Below are 26,374 nucleotides of genomic sequence, written 5' to 3' on the forward strand. Positions count from 1 at the left end.
GACAAAGCTCTCCGAGCTATTGGTCTGGCCAAGATATTAAGCTCAACCGTTTCCCAGAGCCCGTGGTTGACCCGCCTCCCTGAAATGCCTCAGTTTGCTACTGGTCGAAGCCAGAAAAGGCTGTGACGAAGCTTAAACCAATCACATCACTCTTTCCTCTGACGTATGCGACGCGATGGGGCTAACTGGTAGATTAAACTCTTACCGAAGCCGGTCGGGAGCAAGGCGAAAACGTCCTTCCTTTCAATAAATACCTCCAGGGCTGCTCTTTGCTCCGTTTTCAATGAGAACTTCCCGTTGAATGCTTTCAATACAGCATCTATGCGTAATAGATGCGGAAGCGTGAATGAAGCGCTTCCGGCATAGATTCTGTAAACAATCTATGGCTTCCGGTCGCAGTTCTACTACGTCAGTGCCTTGAACACGCCTCTACCCAGGGCCGTTGGAGATGCTCAAAGTTGATTGGTTCCCGATTTTTCGGGAGCTTGGAAGAGCTGTAGCTAGCTTGCCTGGCCAGACTAAACTCGCAACAGGCCCTCGTGTTGCGTCACGCTTAGGATGGGCGGGCCCAGGCTAGCAATGACTAATACCCTGTCCACACTAGGGATTTTGTACCGATACGAAACTACTTTCGTACCGCAACACCTGTCCACACTAGCAACGATACCGGTACTGTAGCGGTATAACTGTATCGGTACGAAACCCACAAATGTATGGGTCTCGTCCCGGTACAGTATCGGTTCTGTAGCGCTTCGCTGTAGTGTGGACAGATGAAGCGGCTCTGTATCGATACAAATATAATGCGCATGCGCAAAGTCACACACCTCAATCGATGTCTTCGCTGAAGAACGGAGATTCGTTTTCTTCGTTTCTTTCTCAACTGCCTCGCGCGTTTTATACGATTCGACTGAATAAATGACCACCAGAAATACAGACTGTACACTGACGACAAAAAGCACACACGCGTTGTTTCATCCGCCATATTCTCGGAAGGAAGTTAATCGGTAACCATGGAAACATTTCGCGCACGTACATTTCAACTACCGTGAAAGAAAATCGCAAACATTTCTCGCTAGTGTGGACAGATGCACTAAACTGTACCGGTATACTTTGTATCGATACAGTTAGACCACTTTCGTACCGGTATAAGTGTGAACACAGCATAAAATACACTAAAAATGAGAGAGCCCTCATTCCTGTAGAGAAAAACCTTGGCAGACAGGGTCCACCAATGAAAAGCCAGCAACCAGAGAAGAATGGGGGAGGGGAAGAAAGGGAAGCATTGGGCTCTTTATCACGGCACGTCTAATCTTTGCTCCGGTTATGGACTCCTTATAGTGTTAGTGTTTTTTTTTTTAAAAGCAGTTGTATTGAACCATAGCCAGGTCTAGAGGAGGAGCGTTCGGTAACAGAGGCAAGAGATCAAGCACCAAAAGAGAGGGAATGTGAAGTACTGCAGTGGAAAGAAAGAAGGGGGGGGTGGCGAAACCAGCATTGTTGTGCAGGCAGGCTGACCAACTATAGACAAGATGACACGGAGACAGGAGTTTGAGGAAGAGAGATAGCGCAAGACAGTGGAAAGAAGACGGAGTGGTGCCTGGCTGGCGTGAGAAACATCCACCTCGGAGTGAGACATCACACAGAAATCTGCCAAATTGCTGTTCTTTCCCTTGCCTCGCCTCGTCTGGATATCAGTCAGTCAGAGTCCAGCTCATAACGAGTGATTATAATTACACATCATCCCACAGCACCACTGATTTCTCAATTCAGACTGGCCAGAAGAAGGTGTTGCTTAACTTTCTATAGAAGCGCTGACTGCAACGCAAAGAACAGATTTATACAGCGAGCGTGTTCGTTCTGTTATGTCTCCGTTTCGCTGACAAAACAAACCGACTTTTCCTGTTGCATAATCGTTGCTTATGGTAAAACGTTCTCAGCAAGCTGAACTCCATTCTCCTCCTGGTCACATGCATGTCTAACGAGCGTCGGTGCGTCCAAAACGGACTGACCTCAGCATGTGCTATACAGTACAAATGATAGGAACGGTACACACATTCCTGCAAGCTGCAACGGCTCCGGGACAATCTACTCGTTCATCGCCCCAGCATGTGAACGGGAGTGAACATTTATATGCAAATATTACATTGTTTAAGATTTTTTTGGGGCTTTTTCCACCTTTATTGGATAGGACAGTGTAGAGACAGGAAATGAGCGGGAGAGAGAGACGGGGAGGGATCGGGAAATGACCTCAGGTCGGAATCGAACCCGGGTCCCAGGATTTATGGTATGGCGCCTTATCCACCTGAGCCACGACGCCCCCATAATATTACATTTTAATATATTCGTTTTGGAAAGACAAAAGGAGACAACTGCAATATTTATTATAGTTTAAAAAAAAAAAAAAAAAAAAAAAAAAAACACTCCACACTGCATTGTAGGAAAAGCAGATCAGGATTTCTGAAATACAAGTGTTCGTGTATTTTCATAGCAATATTATCGATTTAGAAGGATTTAATCTCAGGGTGTATTCAGACCAGGACAGTTCGATAGTTCACTTGCTTTGGTCCGAACCAAATGTTTTTTTTATTTTTTCATTTTGGTGCGGTTCGCTTTCACACTGTACATTTTAGTAAGCGGACCAAAATCTGTCAACAAAGCCACACGCCCTGAGGTCGTTCAGCTATTGGTCAGAGACGACACGCGCACAAAGCGTTAAGTTCAAAAGTAGTCATGGAGGCTTTCCGTGCTGTTATTCTTTTTAATGTCATCAAAGCTATATGTTTTTTCCAGTTTTTACGGTTTTCACAATTGTGCGATTACTATGCTGTTGTACAAGTAATTTATCAACGACGACCACAAAGGGCAAGGCGGCTACGGAGGATAGCGCTGATGAGCGCACATCATGTTGCGACAGTTCTGGCTCTTCACGCAATAGATGAATTTCTTTTTTGCGTCGCTAGTACCGCCACTTTTTGAAAGAACGTCCCTGATTTTAATGTAGGTCTGACGGAGTTTCTTCACTTTTAGCCGACATTGTTCTGGGGAGCGCGTGAACCCCTTCTCCTTCATTTTCTCACTGAATACAGCAAACACGTCGGCATTTTTGTGTGTTCTCTCCAAAAGCTCAGATATGTGGACATCTGCCCATATATCCACAAGGGTACGCGTTTCTTCCTCGGCCCACGTTTGCCCCCTACTCATTTTTTGTACTCGCCTAACACTGGTGACTGAACGACCCTTGACAACCGAAACAGTGTCTGCACTTTGCGGTGGAGTGTCAAGACTCTGTTTCCCATAATGCTCGACAAACGACGGAAGCTCCCGAGGTACAAAAAAGCAAAACTGTCGGATTAAGTCCGGTCTGCTTTCACACCTCCAAAAGGTCCGCACCAGGGTTCCTTTGGTCCGGACCGAGTCCGACCTTGCAGCTCGGTCTCGGTCCGCTTGTTTGGTCCGGACCAGAGTTCGGTGGTTTGTATTCAGACCAACCCACAAGGTCCGGACCAAGGGAAATTTGGTTCGTTTGGTCCAGACCAAACAACGTAGGTGTGAATACGCCATCAAAGGAGAACTGAAGGCAAATTTATCATCAAAATTCTCTCATTTTATTAAATATCAGAATGCATTTTTGATCGCCATTTTGTCACTGCTATAGACCCCTTTCACATGACGTCACCGCGCCGCGAGATTTTGTTAGGCGCCATATTAGAAGACCAAGTACATGCACTCACAATATAAAACAAAGTACGAGCGAGAGTAAAGTGACACGATGGATGATAATTCGGGTTATGTGAGTACATTACCAGCTGCAGAAAGGGCACGGTATGTGGAGAAACTGGCTGTGATTGATGGGTTTGACCCATATGATAAGACTCAGAAAAAATTGTGTGAATCCAAGCACACAGTTTAACGCAAAAGTTCGTTTATATCCCGACCTTGTCAGCTGTCAGATTTATGTTAATGGACCCGGTAAGCTGGTAAATAATATTTATTTTTTTTTCTTTACCAAATTCTAACAGAAAACGAGAGCGCCCGAAAGGGAAAACCGAGCCGAGCCGCCTCACGGCTGTAATGCAAATTGCTTTCCTCCTCCGTATACAAGTGCGCTTCCATGGCAGGGAAAAAGAAACTACATTCTGCCGCCTATGTAGTCCCCTATTTAAACAAATAGGAGTCATTCAGGATTCAGCCATGTTTTTGCTCCGTGCTTTTACTCGACCAAAGTTATACAGTATTATGAGCTTTAAATTGCATAAATAAAACCATTTGGTGAAACTTTGAAGAAGAGATTGTACTGGTTTAAAGTTTTTACCGAACGTTTTCATGTCGACTCCAATTAATACACTAGTAGAATCGATGACTAGTTTAGTAGGCCAAAACTTTTTTCAATTTTTGACTGTACCAGCCTGAAAAAACTTGCGACAGTCAAATGGAAAAAAAGCAAGCTGGTCATGTTGTACTGGACTAATCTATGACTGATGAGTATAGTCAGTGATACTAGTACTGATGCAATAAAACAGACGACTGTAATCTGGTAGGCAGCACGATTTATATTATTTCTCCGTGTCAGATACATAAGGAGGACCGGACACCAATTCTGCCGTCTGTTTGCTACCCAGACATTGTAAACTATTTGTTGTTTACACCCAGTGCCTACACTGCTGATGACTTGAAAGCCTACAAAGGGCTACAGGCTTACAATTATGTTGTTAGTGGCTTGGTTCGTGATATTACAGCTGTTATTAAGAATAACCTACACATAGTTATTATTATTAAATTGTAGAAGTCTGGGAGGCTTGCTCCTCATACAGTTATCAACTTGGGGCCAATTTAGCATGTTTTAAATCTGAATTTCTTGCGTTTGCTTACCTCAAAGTGTCCGCAGATCATGCACAGACTTATCCATTATATCCACAGTTTTTTGCCAAGTCTCACACAGGTTTCTTTCAAGTCTACTGTTGGGCCAATAAATCATAAATAAAACAGCTCAGATTTGTTTAAGTCGTTTGCCACTCCACTTTATTCTCGTGGGTTCACATACCGCTGCCGTTATCACGAGTTTGTTGGTCTTCCAAAATGGCGCAGGGTCGGTTTACTTCCGGTTTCGGGTGACGTCAGTGAAAGGGGTCTATAGCAAGTTATGAGTGTTTGAAATATGCTCTGTAATATAATCAGTCCATATGTCAAAGCGATGGCCGTAAACGAGATTCGCCGGGACATCATAGGACGGAAGTAAAACGTACAGCGGAAATCGAAGTGACCAACATCTGGCGACGTTGTCAAAAGACGCGCGCGCCTTCTTTCGAACGCTGACGTGATCAAGCCGGAAGTTTTGTTTGTTTTTGATAGCAAATCAGGAAAGTTTGAAAAAAGTAGGCGTCATTTAAACTCGCTTTTGTGCAATACTTCGTTTGGAAAGCGGTTTTCAAAATTGGCGGCGCTGACACTTAACGTTTCGAAGTCTCGTGAAGATCGCGCGGATAAGCGACGCCTGCCGTGGACCAAACGAACTAAATTCAACGCGGCTAAAAACCGAATAGGCCGATGAGGAAAATATTTAATTGCAATTAGTTGCCAATACGAGTCACGATATACTGTAAGGTTATGAAAACGGAAAACGTAATTAAACAACACGTTAATTAAGAAATAAAGCAAGTTTAAAAATGACTTCAGTTCTCCTTTAAATTATAAAATGATTAACAAATTCGTGACTTCATTGCTGCTCCTAGCGCTGACAGACATCGGACTAAAATGCACAAAATGTGTCACGCTTGTGTACTAATTTACATCATTTACACAAACCAGAATGTCAAGGGCGTAGTCGCTCATCTGGCCTGCCATCAAAACAACCATGACGACCAGAACAAACAGAACTGAAACGTGACAATGGGAGAGAGTACCAACTTCCACGACAAACTGTTTACAACAGGAAAGGACTAAATATTGTTCCCCAATGGAAGATTCAAGTAAAGTTTATTTTTTTATTTATTTTTTTTAAGCTTTTTTCACCTCCATTGGACAGGACAGCGCAGAGACAGGACAGGAAACGAGCGGAGAGAGAGAGACGGGGAGGGACCGGGAAACGACCCCGGGTCGGAACCGAACCTGGGTCCCCGGATCCACGGCACGGCGCCCCAGCCACCTGAGCCACGACGCCCCCAAAGTAAAGTTTATTTTTATAGCGCTTTTAACAATAGCAGCTTTTTTTTTGTCGCAAAGCAGCTTTACGGAAGCTTAAAAAAAAAAAAAAGACTTAAAACACGAGCTAATTTTATCCCTAATCTATCCCTAATGAGCAAGCCTGTGGCGATGGTAGCAAGACGTGAGGAAGAAACCTCGAGAGGAACCAGACTCAAAAGGGAACCCATCCTCATTTGGGTGAGCTACCAAAAACATCAATCAGAACTGAATTCACATGGTAAACGAGAAAGGAGATACGATTCTAGTGAAGAAGTGAAAAGTCCAAAAATTCGTTAAGGTGGCCTAATTAGCAACTTGCTAGCAAAAAATTGACAAGACAATGACCAAGTTTTGTGCAGAAAGACGAGTTCTTTCATACGAAACAACCAGAACTGAAATCCATTGAGAACTGAGGGAGGAGATATGATTTAACTGAAAATAAACAAGAGTTGTAAACAAATTGTTTCCAACAAGAAAATAAACACAAACAAACCACCAAGTTTCGTTCCTCAAGGGAAGCTCTAGCCGAAACATCAGTCAGAACTGGAATCGGATGAGAAATAAGAGAGGAGATAAAATTCGAGTGAGAGGCCTGGGAAACGTGTTAAATTTGACCTAATTAAGTCGTTAGCAAACAATCTGACAAAACCATCGGAATGAAAATCCGCAGAGAACTGATGGAGGAGATGCGATTTAACCGAACTGTGGATGACGGACGGACGCCGCGCCATGGCAACATCTCGTCGGCTTTACGGCCACAGAGCTAATGAGCAGTTGAGGGTTAAGAAAAAACAAAACACGGTCATGATCTTTTGTACATTTCTTCATTCGTGCAACATGAATATTGTATCTGCACAATGGTTTATTAGAAGCAAGTGCGACTTGCATTAAGCACAGCACGCAGGAGTTGTGGGTTTCCCCCCTTCTCCACGAAACTAGAGCGCACACATTATATACACTACCGTTCAAAAGTTTGGGGTCACTTTGAAATGTCCTTATTTTTGAAAGAAAAGCACTGTTCTTTTCAATGAAGATCACTTTAAACTAATCAGAAATCCACTCTATACATTGCTAATGTGGTAAATGACTATTCTAGCTGCAAATGTCTGGTTTTTGGTGCAATATCTCCATAGGTGTATAGAGGCCCATTTCCAGCAACTCTCACTCCAGTGTTCTAATGGTACAATGTGTTTGCTCATTGCCTCAGAAGGCTAATGGATGATTAGAAAACCCTTGTACAATCATGTTAGCACAGCTGAAAACAGTTGAGCTCTTTAGAGAAGCTATAAAACTGACCTTCCTTTGAGCAGATTGAGTTTCTGGAGCATCACATTTGTGGGGTCGATTAAATGCTCAAAATGGCCAGAAAAATGTCTCGACTATATTTTCTATTCATTTTACAACTTATGGTGGTAAATAAAAGTGTGACTTTTCATGGAAAACGCAAAATTGTCTGGGTGACCCCAAACTTTTGAACGGTAGTGTATATATATATATATATATATATATATATATATATATATATATATATATATATATCGTGCATCACCAGACGTTTTGGTACTGATGTTTTCCAGTGCACGCGAGCCGAGCCAAACGAAACAAGGCTGTTGTGCCATTACGCTTCCTTCTGATTAGCTACATTTTTTTTTTTTGGACTATTAAATAAACCTGCTTCGAATCACAAACTTCGTACTCCGTATGCTACCGCTTTTGGTGCTACCCCCTAGTGTGCAAGTAGAGGTAGAGCTCATTATCAATATGAAAAGCTAGACGGCCTTTCCGATTTCATAGATTTCACAGATTTGGGGTTCCTCTGAAATTTGGTCATTGTGATACGTGTTTATTTCTGTAATATCTTAAAAAATAACAGACCATTCTGTGGCTGGGAAGTTATTTAACAATAATAATAAAGTTCAATTTATATAGGGCGGCACGGTGGTGTAGTGGTTAGCGCTGTCGCCTCACAGCAAGAAGGTCCTGGGTTTGAGCCCCGTGGCCGGCGAGGGCCTTTCTGTGTTGCCAGCTAAAACTCTATAGTTCAAAGAAGAAGCCGTATCTAAAGATGATCCAGAAGCTCAGACGTCTTCTCTGGGCCAAGGCTCATTTAAAATGGACTGTGGCAAAGTGGAAAACTGTTCTGTGGTCAGACGAATCAAAATGTGAAGTTCTTTATGGAAATCAGGGACGCCGTGTCATTCGGACTAAAGAGGAGAAGGACGACCCAAGTTGTTATCAGTGCTCAGTTCAGAAGCCTGCATCTCTGATGGTATGGGGCTGCATTAGTGCGTGTGGCATGGGCAGCTTACACATCTGGAAAGACACCATCAATGCTGAAAGGTATATATCCAGGTTCTAGAGCAACATATGCTCCCATCCAGACGACGTCTTTTTCAGGGAAGACCTTGCATTTTCCAACATGACAATGCCAAACCACATACTGCATCAATTACAGCATCATGGCTGCGTAGAAGAAGGGTCCGAGTACTGAATTGGCCAGCCTGCAGTCCAGATCTTTCACCCATAGAAAACATTTGGCGCTTCATAAAACGGAAGATACGACAAAAAAGACCTAAGACAGTTGAGCAACTAGAATCCTACATTAGACAAGAATGGGTTAACATTCCTGTCCCTAAACTTGAGCAACTTGTCTCCTCAGTCCCCAGACATTTACAGACTGTTGTAAAGAGAAAAGGGGATGTCTCACAGTGGGAAACATGGCCTTGTCCCAACTTTTTTGAGATGTGTTGTCATGAAATTTAAAAATCACCTAATTTTTCTCTTTAAATGATACATTTTCTCAGTTTAAACATTTGATATGTCATCTATGTTCTATTCTGAATAAAATATGGAATTTTGAAACTTCCACATCATTGCATTCCGTTTTTATTTACAATTTGTACTTTGTCCCAACTTTTTTGGAATCAGGGTTGTATTTTTAACTGCAAAAACAATATGGAAGCAGCTGATCTCATTTAAAAAAAAAAAAGCTATTCATTTGTACGGTACAGTTTTAATGCTGGAAGTTCGTTAGCCAAATTGTGTCTAAATATCGTGAAACGATGTCATGTCATGTCATGACGTCCCACCCACCCCTATTCCTTACTCACCTTCACAAAACAAAACGGTTTTATTTGGTATATTTAAATTTAACCCGCTTCATGTGACATCTCGATGCTATAACTATTTTGTACTAGCCGGATTAAAATCTGCGTTTTTCAGACGATTTTTTCCCCCCAGAATGAGGAAGGTTTGCAGAGACATGATTCATAAAAGAAAAGCAAGCCAGGATCCAATAATATCGCTTGCATGTGACGGCTCAGAGCTGAAACATTGGCCAACGTAACACGACGTTCATAATCATTCCTCTGTATTAATGTGCGTAACTCGCGAACTGGCCGACTCCCCTTTCGATGGTGCGACGTTCTATTCGCTCATCAGTCAGCGAGGTTTTCCAGGGACACAGGAGCCTGCGGGTCTCGATCATTTATAGCGTGTTACTTTTATATGCAGCTATTTTATTAGCTAGCTATTTGAGACTGAAACTGGGGGGACAAAAAAAAAAAAAACCCCGCACAATATCCTAATGAATGATTTTAAAAAGGGCGGCACGGTGGTGTAGTGGTTAGCGCTGTCGCCTCACAGCAAGAAGATCCGGGTTCGAGCCCCGTGGCCGGCGAGGGCCTTTCTGTGTGGAGTTTGCATGTTCTCCCCGTGTCCGCGTGGGTTTCCTCCGGGTGCTCCGGTTTCCCCCACAGTCCAAAGACATGCAGGTTAGGTTAACTGGTGACTCTAAATTGACCGTAGGTGTGAATGTGAGTGTGAATGGTTGTCTGTGTCTATGTGTCAGCCCTGTGATGACCTGGCGACTTGTCCAGGGTGTACCCCGCCTTTCGCCCGTAGTCAGCTGGGATAGGCTCCAGCTTGCCTGCGACCCTGTAGAACAGGATAAAGCGGCTAGAGATAATGAGATGAGATGAGATGATTTTAAAAAGAAAAGTTCCAACACAATTTATTTCCCCATTTCTCTTCCTCTCCTCAGCGTATCTCACTGCATCAGAATTTTACTGTTGGCTTAACTTTGAAAATTGCTGCGATTTCCACCGAGAGCTTCTTATCTGTAGAAACTTCTGGTTTATGGAAACCAAACGTATGACTCATGCCACCAAGAGATAATCTGAAACAACACTAAAAGCATCTGTTAGCGTGCACCCACTAGAGATTAACGTGCGTCTGTGTCGGAAGAGCGCGTTCTCTGGAAAAATGCTCTCGGATTCAATGTCCCTCCTCGAACGGAGAACGCGCCTCTTCATGGGCTTTGACCTCGTGCTGTTGTGCGCCATGGGATTTACTTTTTTTTTTTTTTTAAGAGCATTATTAACTTCTGGGCTGCCAAACTTGTAAACGAGACCTAAAGAAATAAACACATGCATGCGGCGAGATCTGTGGCGTGCGTGTCTGTACGTGTGCGTGCACGCAGGCCGAAGAGCACGGCCCATTTCTCCCACGCACGAAGCAACTGAATAAGAGACTTTAAGAAGTTTTGCAGGATTCTGTATTACAGACAGAACTCTTCGGCTCGGTGCAAAAGTTTGTACACCCTTCGGCCAAAGTCAAGGCAAGGACACCCATTTAAACCAACACCACGTTAAAGCGAGACTGCCCTTCAGATTTTCCATGTGTCGGTCATAAAAAGAATTTTCCGACACCCAATTACTTTTGTTTAGTGGATCAAAAGCTACCGAATTCCAAAATCACAAACTTCCAATTTTATTAGTTTTTTTTTTTTTAAGAAATAGAGCAATTAATGAATTTCAGGCCATGTGGCCCTAAATTCTCCGCTATTTTTTCCTGCTTCACCATAAACCAATTCAACATACTACGTCATGCACGACGTGGTGGGCTTTCTCTGTTCGCGCAACGCATTGTGGGATACGAAACAGGAGAGAAAAATGGAGGACGTGAGCGTGCAAATGAAACATGAAAGACCGACTACAGTAATGGAAAGAAAGCGAGAAGAAAAGACGTCATGTTATATACAAAGGAAAGGAAACGCAGGACCAAGCTAATAAATATCGGTGCTCAGCGAGCAGCTCGGTGTGATCAGCTGTTCGTTTAGCGACAGAACGATGGAACTGTCAGTGCACGGTCAAGGTAAGCCTGTAGATGGCAGTAATGCAACACTGTGGATGCCAGCTGCCGTAAAACCCAAAAGAAGGTAAACCTGCGCATGCGCACACACACGGACTTCCTCTGTCTGCTTGACTGCGCGAAGTGAGTGATTTCATGCGCATTATTTGCTCAGGAATCCCCTCAAATTAAATCACTTCCCAGCCATAGAATGGCCTGGGGTTTTAGATATTACAGAAATAAACACATCACAATGACCAAATTAGGCGGCACGGTGGTGTAGTGGTTAGCGCTGTCGCCTCACAGCAAGAAGGTCCGGGTTCGAGCCCCGTGGCCGGCGAGGGCCTTTCTATGCAGAGTTTGCATGTTCTCCCCGTGTCCGCGTGGGTTTCCTCCGGGTGCTCCGGTTTCGTCCAAAGACATGCAGGTTAGGTTAACTGGTGACTCTAAATTGAGCGTAGGTGTGAATGTGAGTGTGAATGGTTGTCTGTGTCTATGTGTCAGCCCTGTGATGACCTGGCGACTTGTCCAGGGTGTACCCCGCCTTTCGCCCGTAGTCAGCTGGGATAGGCTCCAGCTTGCCTGCGACCCTGTAGAACAGGATAAAGCGGCTACAGATAATGAGATAATGAGATGAGACGATGACCAAATTACAGAGGGAACTAAATTTCACCGATTTTACGAAATCGAAAGGCCGTCTACTTTCAAGCACAAGGTTACTTTTCACAGACAAATCAAGCAAAAAGTTTGTGCGCGCACACAAACGCAGCCGTGTTAAAGAATGAGTAAAGCAGAGCTCTCAGATCAGTGCGGGGCTTTCCCTGGGGTAAGTAATTGTAGTGTAGGTGAGGTGTCTGTGTACAGGTGTGTAATTAAGAGCTGAGACGTAATAATGCAGAGGGAGACGAGTCAGGAAAGGGAGGGAGGGAGGGAGGGAGGGAGGGAGAGAGGCACAGACAGTGAAATAGACAAAGAGATGGTAAGAGAGACAGAAAGGCACATACAGACAAAGATAGACAAAGGCACAGACAGACAGACAGACAGAGAGAGAGGACACAGAGAAAGACAAAAAGGCACAGACAGTGAGAGAGAGAGAGAGAGAGAGAGAGGCACAGACAGTGAAATAGACAGAGATGGTGAGAGAGACAGAAAGGCACATACAGACAAAGACAAAGGCACAGACAGACAGAGAGAGAGGACACAGAGAAAGACAAAAAGGCACAGACAGTGAGAGAGAGAGAGAGGCACAGACAGTGAAATAGACAAAGAGATGGTGAGAGAGACAGAAAGGCACATACAGACAAAGATAGACAAAGGCACACAGAGAGAGAGAGCACACAGAGAAAGACAAAAAGGCACAGACTGTGTGTGAGAGGGAGAGACAAACAGACAGACACAAAGACCAAGGCACAGCACAGACAGTGAGACAGACAGACTAAGACAAAAAGGCACAGAGAGAGAGAGAGAGAAAGACAGGCAGAAAGAGTGAGAGATAAAGGCACAGACAGACCGTGTGAGTGAGAGAGAGAGTACACAGAGAAAGACAATAAGGCACAGACAGATAGTGTGTGAGAGAGGGAGAGAGAGAGAGACAGACAGAAAGACCAAGGCACAGCACAGACAGTGAGACAGACAGACAAAAAGGCACAGAGAGAGAGGCAGGCAGAAAGAGTGAGAGATAAAGGCAGACAGACAGTGTGAGAGAGAGAGAGAGAGAGAGAGAGAGAGAGAGAGCACACCGAGAAAGACAAAAAGGCACAGACAGTGAGAGAGAGAAAGGCACAGACAGTGAAATAGACAGAAAGGCACATACAAAGATAGACAAAGGCACAAAGAGAGACAGACAAAGGCACAGACAGTGAGTGAGTGACAGAGAGAGAGAGAGAGAGAGAGAGAGAGAGAGAGAGAGAACACAGAGAAAGACAAAAAGGCACAGACAGTGTGTGAGAGAGGGAGAGAGAGACAAACAGACAGGCAGAGACAGACAGACCAAGGCACAGCACAGCCAGTGAGACAGACAGACAAAGACAAAAAGGCACAGAGAGAGAGGCAGGCAGAAAGAGTGAGAGATAAAGGCAGACAGACAGAGAGAGAGAGAGAGAGAGAGAGAGAGAGAGAGGCAGAAAGAGATGATGAGAGACAGACAGACCGAGAGACAGACAAAGACACAGACCGTGAGAAAGGTGTGCGTCAGAAACAAAAACTCCGACACTAACAGTTTAAATCTTCATCAATCTCAATATTAAAATGGAGACTGCAACAGATTTCAGTGTCAAGCTGGACATTGTGTTGATTCATCAGGCTTCTCTCTCTCTCTCTCTCTCTCTCTCAGGAGCACATGTTTACTCCGGGAACCTGCTTTATTTTCATCAGAATCGGACAGGGATCAGTGTGGGTAGAAACACGTTTTAGGTGACTAACACATTCAGCACCTGGAACCTCATGCTGATGTTTCCCCTCCCGGTCGCCACATCCGCCTCCTTTACCGTCACCGTCCTGCTGTTAGCTTATTTTTCAGGCACCAAAACACCAATCGAACAACCCTCACACGACTAAATACCCAATAATCACAAATACATGGTTGTTCATTAGCTTTAGCCCTCCCCCCCAAAAAAAATAGATGAAAAGGAAACAAAGTAAAAATACTAGAGCTAAACTCCAAGCAGCGACAAAAAGGGAAAAAAAAAAAAAACCTGGATTGGTGATTTAATCAAGAAAGAGGGATAACAATTTTCACGCACATTTTTCATTATATTTACCAAAGCTTTTATTTTTTTAAGCAGCACCCAAGGGTTCTATTTAAAAATGAGTTAATTTAACACAGTAGGGGGGAAGAAAAAAATATATATATATACCGTACACGTGTTCAATATTACTCAACTGCTTTTTGCTCCTACGGTTCGGAAATCGTTTATCATTGATTTCTCAAATCGCAAAACATCAATGGATCCAGCCAGAAACTGCACTCTGATGGATCCATGCACCTGATCTTTCAAAACATTTCCTAATACAAGCGTCATCACTACGTTCAGACTGCACCCTGAAACGACCCATATCCGATTTGTTGTGAAATCCGATTTTTTTGTTAGGCCATTCACATTACCAATTATATGAGACTTGTATGCGATCTCCAATATGAACGGAAAACGACCCAAAAGTGTCCCGCATGCGCAAATTGACACGTAATAAGCACATCTACGTAATACGTAAACAAAAAAAAAAAAAGCACACTCTTCCAAAGAGGCGGGATTAGCCAACACAGAATAGTGACGTTTGTCTCTTGTTGATGACGTGTAGGTCGCATGAATGCGACCTGTCCGGTCAGACTGCAGTCGCATGTAAAAATAACGGATATGCATCGGAATTAGGACCACATATCCAAGCGGCCTGGGTCGCATGTGAAAAAATCGGATCTGTGTCGTTCAGATTGTCAATAACAAATCGGATACAGGTCGCATATGGGCAAAAAAATCGGATACGGGTCGTTTCAGGGTGCAGTCTGAACGCAGTCTTAAGGCCTCTGCATGCTCTTGCGACAAGGCTTTCGCAGATAGCTTTTCGCAGACAGTTGTAATTTATCGTTGAGCGGGGAGTAATAGGCGTGCGCGATGTTATTCACCGCCACAACGCAAGGGGGCGCGAAGTCGCGAAATCGCTAGGAGTAGTTGGTGGGTGTGGTTAGTGGAGTGTTTATCCTCCGGTTACTTATAATGACTAGAACTGGAGTCGTATAGATGTCCGTACTTCCTCACTTCCTCGATCAACTGCTCTTCGTGCTGCTCCATCTTCGCTCGTGTTTTTAAAAATGCCGGTCGTGAAAACAAACCAAACCGGGAAAGTAGGGAAGCGGAAGTGCGTGTACAGCGGATGTAGAGTGGACCAATCAGAGCCCTCTTGTCTGCGAGGCTTCTGCGGTGGTCACAATTTTTGGGAGGTGCGCGCAGAGCGTCTGTGAAGGTGGGGGGGCTACGCAGACACTGTCTGCGACGCTATCTGTGAGGACTGGGTTGTCAGCATAAATTGGCCTTTAGGCCTTGAAAGCAACACAGAACTACTAATATTGAAAGTCAACCATCCATAACGCTCACATTTCGAGTAGCGCAAACGCCTCTTCAAAATCAAGTTCTAAAACCACACCCCCTCATTATTCTGCAATCAGTTCAAGTCAACATTACGTGCCCCGCACGCAGTTGCGTACACGCTCAAAATACTAAATGCAAAAAATTAAAAATCATTTCCGACGACGAGCATGGCGACAGTGGAGCAGGAGGAGCTTGTAATGTTAAGAACGAGGTAAAAATTTGAAAATTTATTATTAAAATCAGAACCTCTGCTCAAAAAAGTTCTGCCGTTTTTTTACATTTTCTTTGCCGTGTCTTGCTTGAACCATTTCCTACGCCACCCCTACGACTTCCGGCGTTACCGCGTCGTTTCATCTGTATCGGTTAGCTTTCAGAAAACGTGCACATACAGATGAAATAAACAAACAACGAGACTCGGTATCTGTATTTAACGTTAAGCATCAACGAACCTTTAAGGGGAGGTTTTCCGACATGGGAAAGTCTTCAGCGTGGAGCTTTAACGTACATTTACAACGAGCTGCATTTCTAGATTTTATTAAATCTCAAAGAGAGCATTAAATGAGGGAAAGCGTTCCTGTTATAGCGGCTACAACGGAAGTGCTGACAGTTTTGCGAATGTTCCGCGAACGTAACTGTACACAGATAAAATGTCGATCTTTACGAATACGCTAAAGCGAGACGGCCTTTTGATTGCATAAGAATCGGTGAAATTTAGTTCCCTCTGAAATTTGGTCATTGTGATGTGTTTATTTCTGTAATTTCTAAAACCGCAGGACGTTCTGTGGCTGGGAAGTGATTTAATTTGAGGGGATTCCTGAGCAAATGTGCATGAAAATCGCTCGCTTTTGCGCAGTCCGACAGAGGAAGTCCATGTGTGTGCGCAGCTGGCATCCACAGTGTTGCATTACTGCCATCTACAGGTTTACCTTTGAGCGTGCACCGACCGTTCCATCGCTCTGTCGCTAAACGAACAGCTGATCACACCGAGGTGCTCGCTGAGTTCGGTCTTGCGTTTCCTTTCCTTCTGTTAGGACTGGGACTGTTTTGGCCTCTAGAGGCCGCTGTTATTTCCATCTTGTCATGTTTGTTTTGGCCTCTAGAGGCCGCCACTCTGTTTTTTGTGTTTGTCTTCATTGCCTGTTTCCTGCCCCGCCCTGTTCCTTAATTAGTGTGTGTATAAATACCCCTCTGTTTGTTCCCTTGTCACGGAGTCTTTTTCCTTTACTATGCTATTAGTGCTAGTTCCCTCTGTCCCATGTACCTTGCCTGTGTCTTTGTATTCTTGGTTTTTTGCTTCTTTCTTTTGGACTTTGTGGATTTTGTTTTGACCTTTTTATCTTCTGAGCATTTGAGTTTTTGCCTCTTCTATTCTTATTTGGATTTTGGACTTTGAACCTTGGGATATTTTATTTTTGGTTATCTTCTGAGCTTTGGATTATTCTTTTTGTTTTTTCCCTTGGATTGTACATATTGCTAATAAACTGTTTTTGATACTCTACTTTCGCCTCACGCCTCTGCACTTGAGTCATCCCCCTGGTGGCCTAGTGGGGGTTTGCTGGATTATCACACCAGCGACCCGGGTTCGAATCCCAGCAAAACCCTAACACCTTCGTATACAACGTCTTTTCTTCTCGCTTTCTTTCCGTTACTGTAGTCGGTCTTTCACGTTTCATTCGCATGCTCACGTCCTCCATTTTTCTCTCCCGTTTCAAATTTGTATCCCACGATGCCTTGCGCGAACGGGGAAAGCCCACCACGTCATGCATGATGTAGTATCTTGAATTGGGTCATGGTGAAGCAGGAAAAAATAGCGGAGAATTTAGGGCCATGTGGCCTTAAATTCATTAACTGTTCCATTTAAAAACAAATAAAATTGGAAGTCTGATTCGAATTTGTAAGTTTAAAAAAAGTAATAATAATTGGGTGTAGGGGAAAATTCTTTTTATGACCTACACTTGAAAAATCTGAAAGGCAGTCTAGCTTTAAAAATCGTAAGCACTGGCAAACTGCTGTGGTATGAGAGAAGAATAAAACACTTCAGGAGATGCTATAAAATAATAATCAACTTTGTGGTGGAACAGTAACTCCACACCATCCAGTCACTGATTAGTTTCCTACGGCAGCAGTGCGCACTGTCGTTTTACAACAATGCAGTCCATGACGTGCCCGAGTTACGTGGTAGGTAGGGACGTTACCGAGATGCTTGAGCTAGATTTTACCAAACCTCTGGGAAAAGCAGACGGATTTACTCACAGATATCGGCGGCCTCGTCAGAGCCGTCAGGACAGTCCTTTTCTCCATCACAGCGCCAGCCTTTCGAGATGCACATCACCTGGTCCTTACACACAAACTGCTTGGGGCTGCAGGTCTTCGGGGCTGGAAGCACAGGACATAGAAAATTAAGCACAGCTGTGTGAGGACATCCTTCACCTGATCCTTACATCTTAGAAAAACAAACAAAACATCACATCCATCTCTGCTACTCTATACGGAAGCAAGATAAAGGAGAAATATGAGAGAAATGTGGCTGGGGAGATGGAGGCACTGGAGATGCGGGGGGGGGGGGGGATATTCGTAACTATTTTACGCAGTCAGGAATCATATCCTGGTTGGTATCGACCATTTGGGTACAACAAGGCAAAATTTCTTCTCCAAGCATCATTATTATTATGCTTTGAGTTTTTTGCCTTCACTCTTCCACACAGACAGATGATGAACTGGATTCAGGGATCTGCTGCGCGTGACGCCGCGTAAATGTGATTTTCTCAGGGAAATCTCCAATTGGCTGCTTCTCAGCTCTTGTCGAGAAAACGCCGTTCAACACCCATGTGTTCACAACACGCTTAACGGAAACTGAGTGGACTGCAGAGGACGAGGTTGAATATCTCCGTAATTTTGTTTGCCCACTTGCGACTACGTCCTGGAGGAGACAAGTCAGAGGGACTGTGTGGCCAAAACGGTTTCCTTACTAATTTTGCACGCTACTTACGCTTTTGTTCCTTCTAGTTCATTTCCTATTCTCCCATAGCGCCGCTGAATGCTCAAGTCTGATTGGTCAGAAGGTGTTGATTGAGGTTCTGTAATAGCAGCTGTGACAGTAGTGCTGACCGCTGCCAGACTAAAGTCACAGGCGCCATTGTGTTTTATTTCTCGCTCACTAAACCAAACACTCGTGTCTTGAAAATAAAACTGATCAGTAAATTCAGTCGACTCGCATGGTGCTTTGACATAAAAACAATGCAAAGAACCTCACGAGCAAAGAAAGTGCACCCTGGTTATTGCCTCCAAAACCGATTGATTTGAAGGGCTCTTAATAAATTATCACGCCGGCATTTGAAGCAAGGCTAAAAATGGCTGCCGAGGCCACTTCCCTAATGTAGGTCTCAGAACAGCTGGTCCCTGAAACACTGGAAAACCTGTTGTACAAGTCAAAAGTGGCTCTGAAAGCAAATTATTTTTGACATGCCATCGTTTCCACCAAACACTACATTCTCAGAAAATAAAAGTACGTTATTGTACTTTTAGGGGTACAATGGCTTGTCACTGGGGCAGGACCCAACATGTATGTAACCTTTCTGGAACCAAGAAGTTCCATAGTTCCCTTGACGTCCAATAATAAGCCCTAGGGCAGGGGTCTTCAATCCTATCCACAAAGGGCCAGTGTGGCTGCAGGCTTTCATTCCAACCAAGCAGGAGCTACACCTGATTTCACTTGTTTAATCATTTCACCCTCGTCTCCAGTCAACAATCAAGTGAGCCTCCAATTTGGCTGTAATGAAACCCTGCAGCTACACCGGCCCTTTGCGGATAGGATTGAAGACCCCTGCCCTAGGGGGTACATTAGCGTAGACTGGACCTCGGGGGACAGAAATTGACTCCTATTTCTGACAATGTAGAAGACTTTGAAAAGATGCTTAAAAAGGCTAAAATCTGACCGTCTCTCATATCTAAAGACGCGTCAGTCACAGACAGCCCTTTTCTACCAACAAGGAACGGGTTCTGTTCTGGACCTGGTTCTCGCTCCAAATTTTGAACCGAGCATTTCGGCCAAAAACAAATCAGTTCAGAACCTGAAAAGCTGATGATTTCCAGCTGGAACCAAAATACAGCTGGTTTTTCCAGCGCGAACCATGATGACATCAGTGGGCGAGTCATTAGTTTGGATAGGAAGTGGAGTGCAGTAATGGAAAAGGATACATCTTCAGGAAAAAAAAAAAAAAAAAAGGGGCCGAAAACAAATCGGTCATAACAGAACCACAGCTCAGAGGTCATCAGTGTGCACTGCCATCTCGCTCCTACGGTTTACTCCTCCTGCTGCGAGTTGCGCAATGCCCTCCGTTCATGACACATCCTTGATAACAACAGTTCTGTTCAAAACTAGCGAAAATGGGGGCTGGTTCGCGACCTGGCGCCAAGCTTTAAAGAATCCTGAATGGAACTGGTTCAAGAACTCATCCCCTGTTGGTTGAAAAACGGGTAAGAGTTATGTCGGCCTTGCCCCCAACGACTTTTCAAGCGATCTCTGATTTTGAAAAGACTAGCGATCTTGCAACGTCACTATTTGCATGAACCAAGACGAAAAGATTAACATTAAACGCAGCTGATTTTATCAGAACATCAACTGACCACCTTGCACCAAACCATCAGGATGACGGGAGTGCACCCCGACTCGAGCAAAACTCACGATTTTATTCCGACATTATCATACATGTCAACCTATACGGATTGTCCGGAAATTATACGGATTTTAGCTCATTTCAAGGGCGTACGGGTGTATAAACAAAGTCTTACGGATTTTCAGTATTTTCTGACCTAAATTTATTTCGTGTATCTTACTTGAACATCGTCAGCTGATCGTCGCAAAAACATACAAAAGCTCGATTTATAGACAAAGAACAGCGTGTATGCAGGGGCAGATAACCCAGACTATGTGAAACCGGATGTTTATTCCTCAAGCTTCATGCAGTATCATGACTGCGAGACTTCGGTCGTTCCGGTCATGCGCACGATCTGCATTTAAACGCGCCAAACGGTCATTGTTCGAACGATTTTCTCATCGTTTACACCTGGGAGATTTTGAATAGCGTCTGCTGAGTGAAAGAATGGGAACACCGAGAAAGAAAATGAGACACGGCCGGCGGTATCTTCCTGAATGGAAGGAGACATTTAATGGCGCCATTGTTCAGGCGAAAAATGAGGAGTACGCGCACTGCACAGTTTGTGTGCGAGATATAAAAGTTGCGGCGTCTGGGAAAGTTTACGACGTGACGGAACACACGAGGTCCAAACTACATCAGCGAAATTTGCACCAGAAACAGAATCAGCCGCAAATGACGATGTTTGCAAAGCCGAAGACCGATGATCAACCAACAAGTGTAATAAGAGCAGAAGTTACGATCTGTAATTTTATTGCTCAGCACAGTTTGCCGCTAGCCGTTGCGGACCACCTGACAGAACTGTTGCCGCGAATTTGCACGGACGGTACGATTTCGCAATCTATCAGCTGTAGGCGCACCAAAACAACGCAAATAATCAAAAAGAGCTTGGCCCCCGAAGCTACACTACCCATCATCCAGCACTGCCGGACGTCGCCATTTTCCTTGATCGACGAATCCGATGACAAAAAGACGGACAAGCGACTGGCCGTTTTGGTGCGGATCTTCGACATAAACAGAGGGGCGAAGTCAAGAATCATAGACATGCCCGTGTGCAATATCGGCATGGGCGAGGCAATTTTCGACATGCTGGACGAAGTTCTCAGGCAATTACTTATTTATTTATTAAGTTTGGTGCGATTCGAAGGCTATAAGGATTTTATGTTGATTTTATGGATTTCTTCCTCGGATACTACAGGTGGACGCCCAAAGGGGTTGACATGTATGCATTATAAAAGTTGCCTGCGAGACTGAAATCACTTGGAAAAAAGTTGTTTTAAAGGGGAACCAAATATAATATATACAATTGCTGATGTGACAAAGTAACGTATTCTTAAGTATTCTATCAAATTTATATACTAGAAAACAACGAAATATCTTGGTAATTGTAAATATAATACTTTATACGCTAAACTGCACAAGAGTCGCCATTTTTAAAAGACCGTGACGTCAGCGCTACCCACTGCACTAGCGGGACTCTCCGAAATAGAGGAGAGAAGCGTGTAATCATGGCGTCGGGCGCATCAAGTGAAAGCGACAGCTCTGTCGAATCATACGAAGAGATCCCGCAAGACACACTGCAAGCAGGCTATGGCTTAGAAGGGTACCAGTTTGAACCTAGGAGAGGTCCTGTGTAGTGGAAGTTCATTATGTCTAACTATTAAAGCTATTTTAAGTTCGTTTCTTAAGAGAGCAATTCCAGCGTTATGGACGTGACACGAACTCAAAATGGCAACAAATGACCCAGTGCATGTTTTATTGTCTCCCAGTATTTAAACAGGTGTTGCATATTTTAAGGCTGTGCCATACTGGAGAAGTGACAGAACAAGAACAATTCCCATAGTACATCTAGGGCATGCCAGAAAATGCCAATAAAAGATGCGTTATGGATGTGACAGAAAAAGTATCACTTTTCTTGGGTGACTGTACATTTTTATCAAACTCTGTGAAATTGTAAACCTAATGTCGAAATGGAGAGATCCGTTTGATAGAGGGGTCCAAGGTGAATATTAAAAAATCTTTGTTTAAAATATTTTTTATTTCATGCAGAGTTTCGGAAGGAAAAGTCAGCGTTATGGATGTGACGAAATTCCGTTATGGATGTGACGCGTCTGAAATAGACATGGTATATGTTTAGAAAATCAGCAATTTAACCACCATAACCCTTTGAAAAACTCTCTAAATATCAGCTAAAACTATCAAAGTTCTTAAATAATATTTAGGATGGCTATTGTTTTGCTGTTTTGTGGATTTTAGCATACATTTCTGTGGCTTGTGGCAATAATATAGAATTGTACATGATCAAAGTTGATTTTAGCTTGGGGTTTACATTATAAGAAAGAAAGACTGACAGTGACGTATTAGGTTGGTTACAAATTGGTTCAACTTATTCACATCTGTAAAATACAGGCCTAGGTGAGATCTCTGGGAGTGGTTTTGATGTATTACATGTTGCTTTATTTTTGCATGGTGAGGTTGACATTTACATGGAATTGCCCAAGACAAGGATTTTTTTAAGATGTTACCTTGTTGACAGTTTCGGCGAGAATCTTCCGCCTTCTTCAAAACAGTCACCAGATGTCGAGTGGTGACGTGCCTTATCAGCTGATGTTACGCTACGGATGCGTGAACGTCCCGCCCAATTTGACAGGTAGTTCACGCCTCCTGCTGTCAGGTCGCTCCCCCAGGACATATCTGGTGACTGTTTTGAAGAAGGCGGACGATTCTCGCCGAAACTGTCAACAAGGTAACATCTTAAAAAATCCTTGTCTTAAGAAACGAATTTAAAATAGCTAGGAGAGGTACTCTCGACTCCGGTGATGAAATAAGAGAAGAAAGCTCGGATGACGGCGAGGATGAGACTGATGCTGACCATGGGCGTGACGAGCGTGGGGCGGGGCAGAGCGTCTGCGTGCAGGTGATACGGCGTGGTGCTCGTGCGGAAAATGTAACGCGGAGTTGCTCACGAGTCCAGCAGAATTTATTTGCTGCAATGAGATAGGCGCCACCCGTGGACTTGCGAAATCGTCGCAAGAGGCAGAAACAGGTATTTCACACGTGCTATTCCCAACCTCAATGAGCCAACACAACTGGGCACATACATACGTCATGAGTGTTACGCAGAGAAAATGAACGTGCATTCTGATTGGATAAAATTAATATCATGGCGGGCTGTTCAAACTGCGGAAATGGTTTGCTCGAGCTACTTTCAAAACACTATAACTTTCCAACCTTCGAACAAAATACTTTTGTAAGTCTTGAATAAGGTTCGTTAATGTGTGTTTCGTTATATTTACTCTCTATATTGCCCTCTGTTCCCCTTTAAAGCCGGCGTTAGCCAAGCACGAACCCTGTGCAAAAAATAACGCGATTCTCATAACACCCTGAAATGGAGAGAATACAATCGAGACTATACACACTCCTCCACTTTCTCGTCTTTGTCACGCAGACGTGTGGCCACCATGACTCAGGCTGAACCGGATAATAATAAGATGGCTGCTCAAAGCAGAAAGAACAGCCACAGTCCTGTCGTTTGCGCTCGGCCAGATTACAGACAGGCAGCGATTGTGTATTGTATATCTGCACTGGGTGATTCATTCGCGCTTGGTTTAAAAGGGTCGTTTTAATAAATAAAAATCTGCATTGTGTTTTGGACGTGTGGTTTTTTTTTTTAAGCAATGTCTCCTTGTTAAATGCCTTTTTTTTTTTCTTGGCGGCAGTGGAAAAGTGCAGAAGCCCCAAGCTGCATCACAGGAAAGAGGGAGAGGCCATGTGAGTGGGAGAAAGATAACCGACCACTGCTAACACACACACACACACACCTCCATTACATAATGTCCGTTTGTGTGTCACCCCTCGCATAGCCCTTCAGAGACCCCTATTGATCGAGACGAGTTGAGTTTATGTACCATTTTGGTCGTTACTGTATCATTTCCTCGGCTGAGGACTTTAGCAGTCCTTTACTTAATCCCTCTGTCTGGCGTAGATAATATCTGCCTCTAAGTACGCGCTTACAAAGACACCATTATACAGAGAAGTCTGATCCCTACTGCGATAAAAATGGTCATTTCAGTTCACTTACTGTGTAAATACTAGCATATGGGCATAATACAACTAAGAAAATTGGACGGATAAGAACGGGAAGGTTTCTTTGCTGGAAAAATTGCTTTCTGGAGTGCAATGCAACAAGTCAAAAAAAAAAAATTTAAAGAGGACATTACGGTACATACGGCTCATTATCATTTAAAGGAACAGGGCTGTTTACACTCAGTGCGTTTACATGCACATAGAGAGAATCGAATTTCTGCCGTTGCTCGACTGAAATCGAAGTTCAAAATGCCATGTATACACCTTAATTCGGCTGAAATCGAACCGAACTTGATTTCTCGGAATCGAGCTACGCGACCTAGATTATGCGATTTCTGCCGAGCTACTTAGTGCATGTAAACCCTATTGAGCTACGTATTCGAGCTACTTACTTCAGCACTGCCCCTTCCGGAAGTGACGAGTGACAAGACCACAAGGGAAACACGACAGCCTCGGTCGGCATGACAACGAATCATGAATCTTTTCTTTTTGTGGCATTGTTTGCACTGTTAAAATTTAGCTCACTTACTGTATCACCAAATACATCTGTACAGCTGTTGCATAGCTGTGAATTGTGTACATAAACAAGTCACTGTATTTGTGTGTGTATACATACACATGTCCAACATCTGAAGAATGTCAATAAAAGCAAAACAATTGAACTTTGTGTGTTTATTAAGACATAAGTTAAATTGTAAGCAAAAAAATATATATTTTTTGTAAGCAAAAAATGGACTTTAGAAAAATATTATTGTGCAAAATAAGTTGTCTTACAAAACAGTGGTCTGTGCCAGACAGTTTGTAGCCATACAGTCTGTTAGAGCAAGCCTAACAGCTTGAACACGGAACTGCCAGTGTTGCCAGATTGGGGGTTTTAAGTGCATTTTAGCGGATTTGAACATGTTTTGGGCTGGAAAACGTCAGCAGTATCTGGCAACACTATAGCTCTTCTTCATGACGACAACCGGGAGTGTACCAACACGATGGGGCGTGTAGCGCCACGTGTGGCTCGGGTGCACAATGCACCTTGCACAATAGCCCGATTTCACTTGTGCATGTAGGATTGGATTTCTCTGGCACCCCTGCTGGGACCCTTTGCTCGATTACCGACAGCAGCTCGATTTGGACGTGCATGTAAACGTACTGATAGGGTGAGGAGGAGCTGTGGTACTTCATCCTTGTGTTATTTTGACCAAAGCAGGTCAAACGTTTCATTACGACCTTACAGAACCGGGTCGACGTGTGGAAAAGGCGTACGTAGAGGAGATTACACAGTTGCACAAAGATATGACGGTTATCTTCGAGTGGTGAATATATTCATGAGTGAGTGACGTAAAAATATTTTCAACAAGAGAACAAACTTCATATCGTCATGCAACCGTGACGCGCGTCTAGTCAGCGGTAAAACACGGCGAGTGACGTCATCAGAGTGAAATATCGGGAATTGTTCTACGTACAGGACACTTTTCCCATGGAATAAAAACATGTTCTTTTCCCTTCTAGCAGGTTTCATTCATTTGGTTTGATAGCATGCAATATTGTTAGCATACTGCTTATCTTACGCGTATTACGTCATTCTACCCAATCGAGAATGAGTGTGCATTATTGAGTGACAATTTGGCTGCGAGGTTGGTTTCGTTAAATACGGAAGATTTTGAGAGAATTTTGGCTGCCAGGTAGCGCCGTTTTGTGTAGCTGTCGATGTTGACTTTAAAAGTAACTAAGTAAATTAAACAGGGAAAATAAATATTATTAATAAGATTTGGCTTGACTGCGCTAGCGTTGGCCTAACACCACACCGGCTGGAAGGTAACTGGACTGCCGTGCTACCAGCACCGAGTCGCGGGTAAGCTAGCGTTGACCTTCACTACCGCTACACTGGCTAGAAGGTAACTGGAATGCCGTGCTACCAGCACAGAGTCGCGGGTAAGCTAGTGTTGACCTTCAACACTGCACTGGCTGGAAGGTAACTAGAATGCCGCACTAACAGCACCGAGTCGCGGGTAAGCTAGCATTGACCTTCACTACTGCTACACCGGCTGGAAGATAACTGGAATGCCGTGCTACCAGCACAGAGTCGCGGGTAAGCTAGTGTTGACCTTCACCAACACTGCACTGGCTGGAAGGTAACTGGAATGCCACACTAACAGCACCGAGTCGCAGGTAAGCTAGCACTGACCTTCACTACTGCTACACCGGCTGGAAGGTAACTGGACTGCCGCGCTAACGGCACAGAGTCGC

The 26,374-nt window shown here is 43.9% G+C and overlaps 1 protein-coding gene across 2 annotated transcripts in view; it reads right to left on the reverse strand.

Moving 5' to 3' along the window:
- Positions 1-26,374, reverse strand: part of lrp1ab (low density lipoprotein receptor-related protein 1Ab) — a 348,035-nt gene that overhangs the window by 245,095 nt on the left and 76,566 nt on the right. For both annotated transcript variants that reach the window (XM_060937437.1, XM_060937436.1), the window contains exon 2: positions 17,646-17,768. In XM_060937437.1, coding sequence (XP_060793420.1) covers positions 17,646-17,768 — 123 coding nt within the window. The remainder of the gene's footprint in view (positions 1-17,645; positions 17,769-26,374) is intronic.

This window comes from Neoarius graeffei, chromosome 13 (assembly GCF_027579695.1).
Source record: "Neoarius graeffei isolate fNeoGra1 chromosome 13, fNeoGra1.pri, whole genome shotgun sequence".
In the NCBI taxonomy this organism is placed as follows: domain Eukaryota; kingdom Metazoa; phylum Chordata; class Actinopteri; order Siluriformes; family Ariidae; genus Neoarius; species Neoarius graeffei.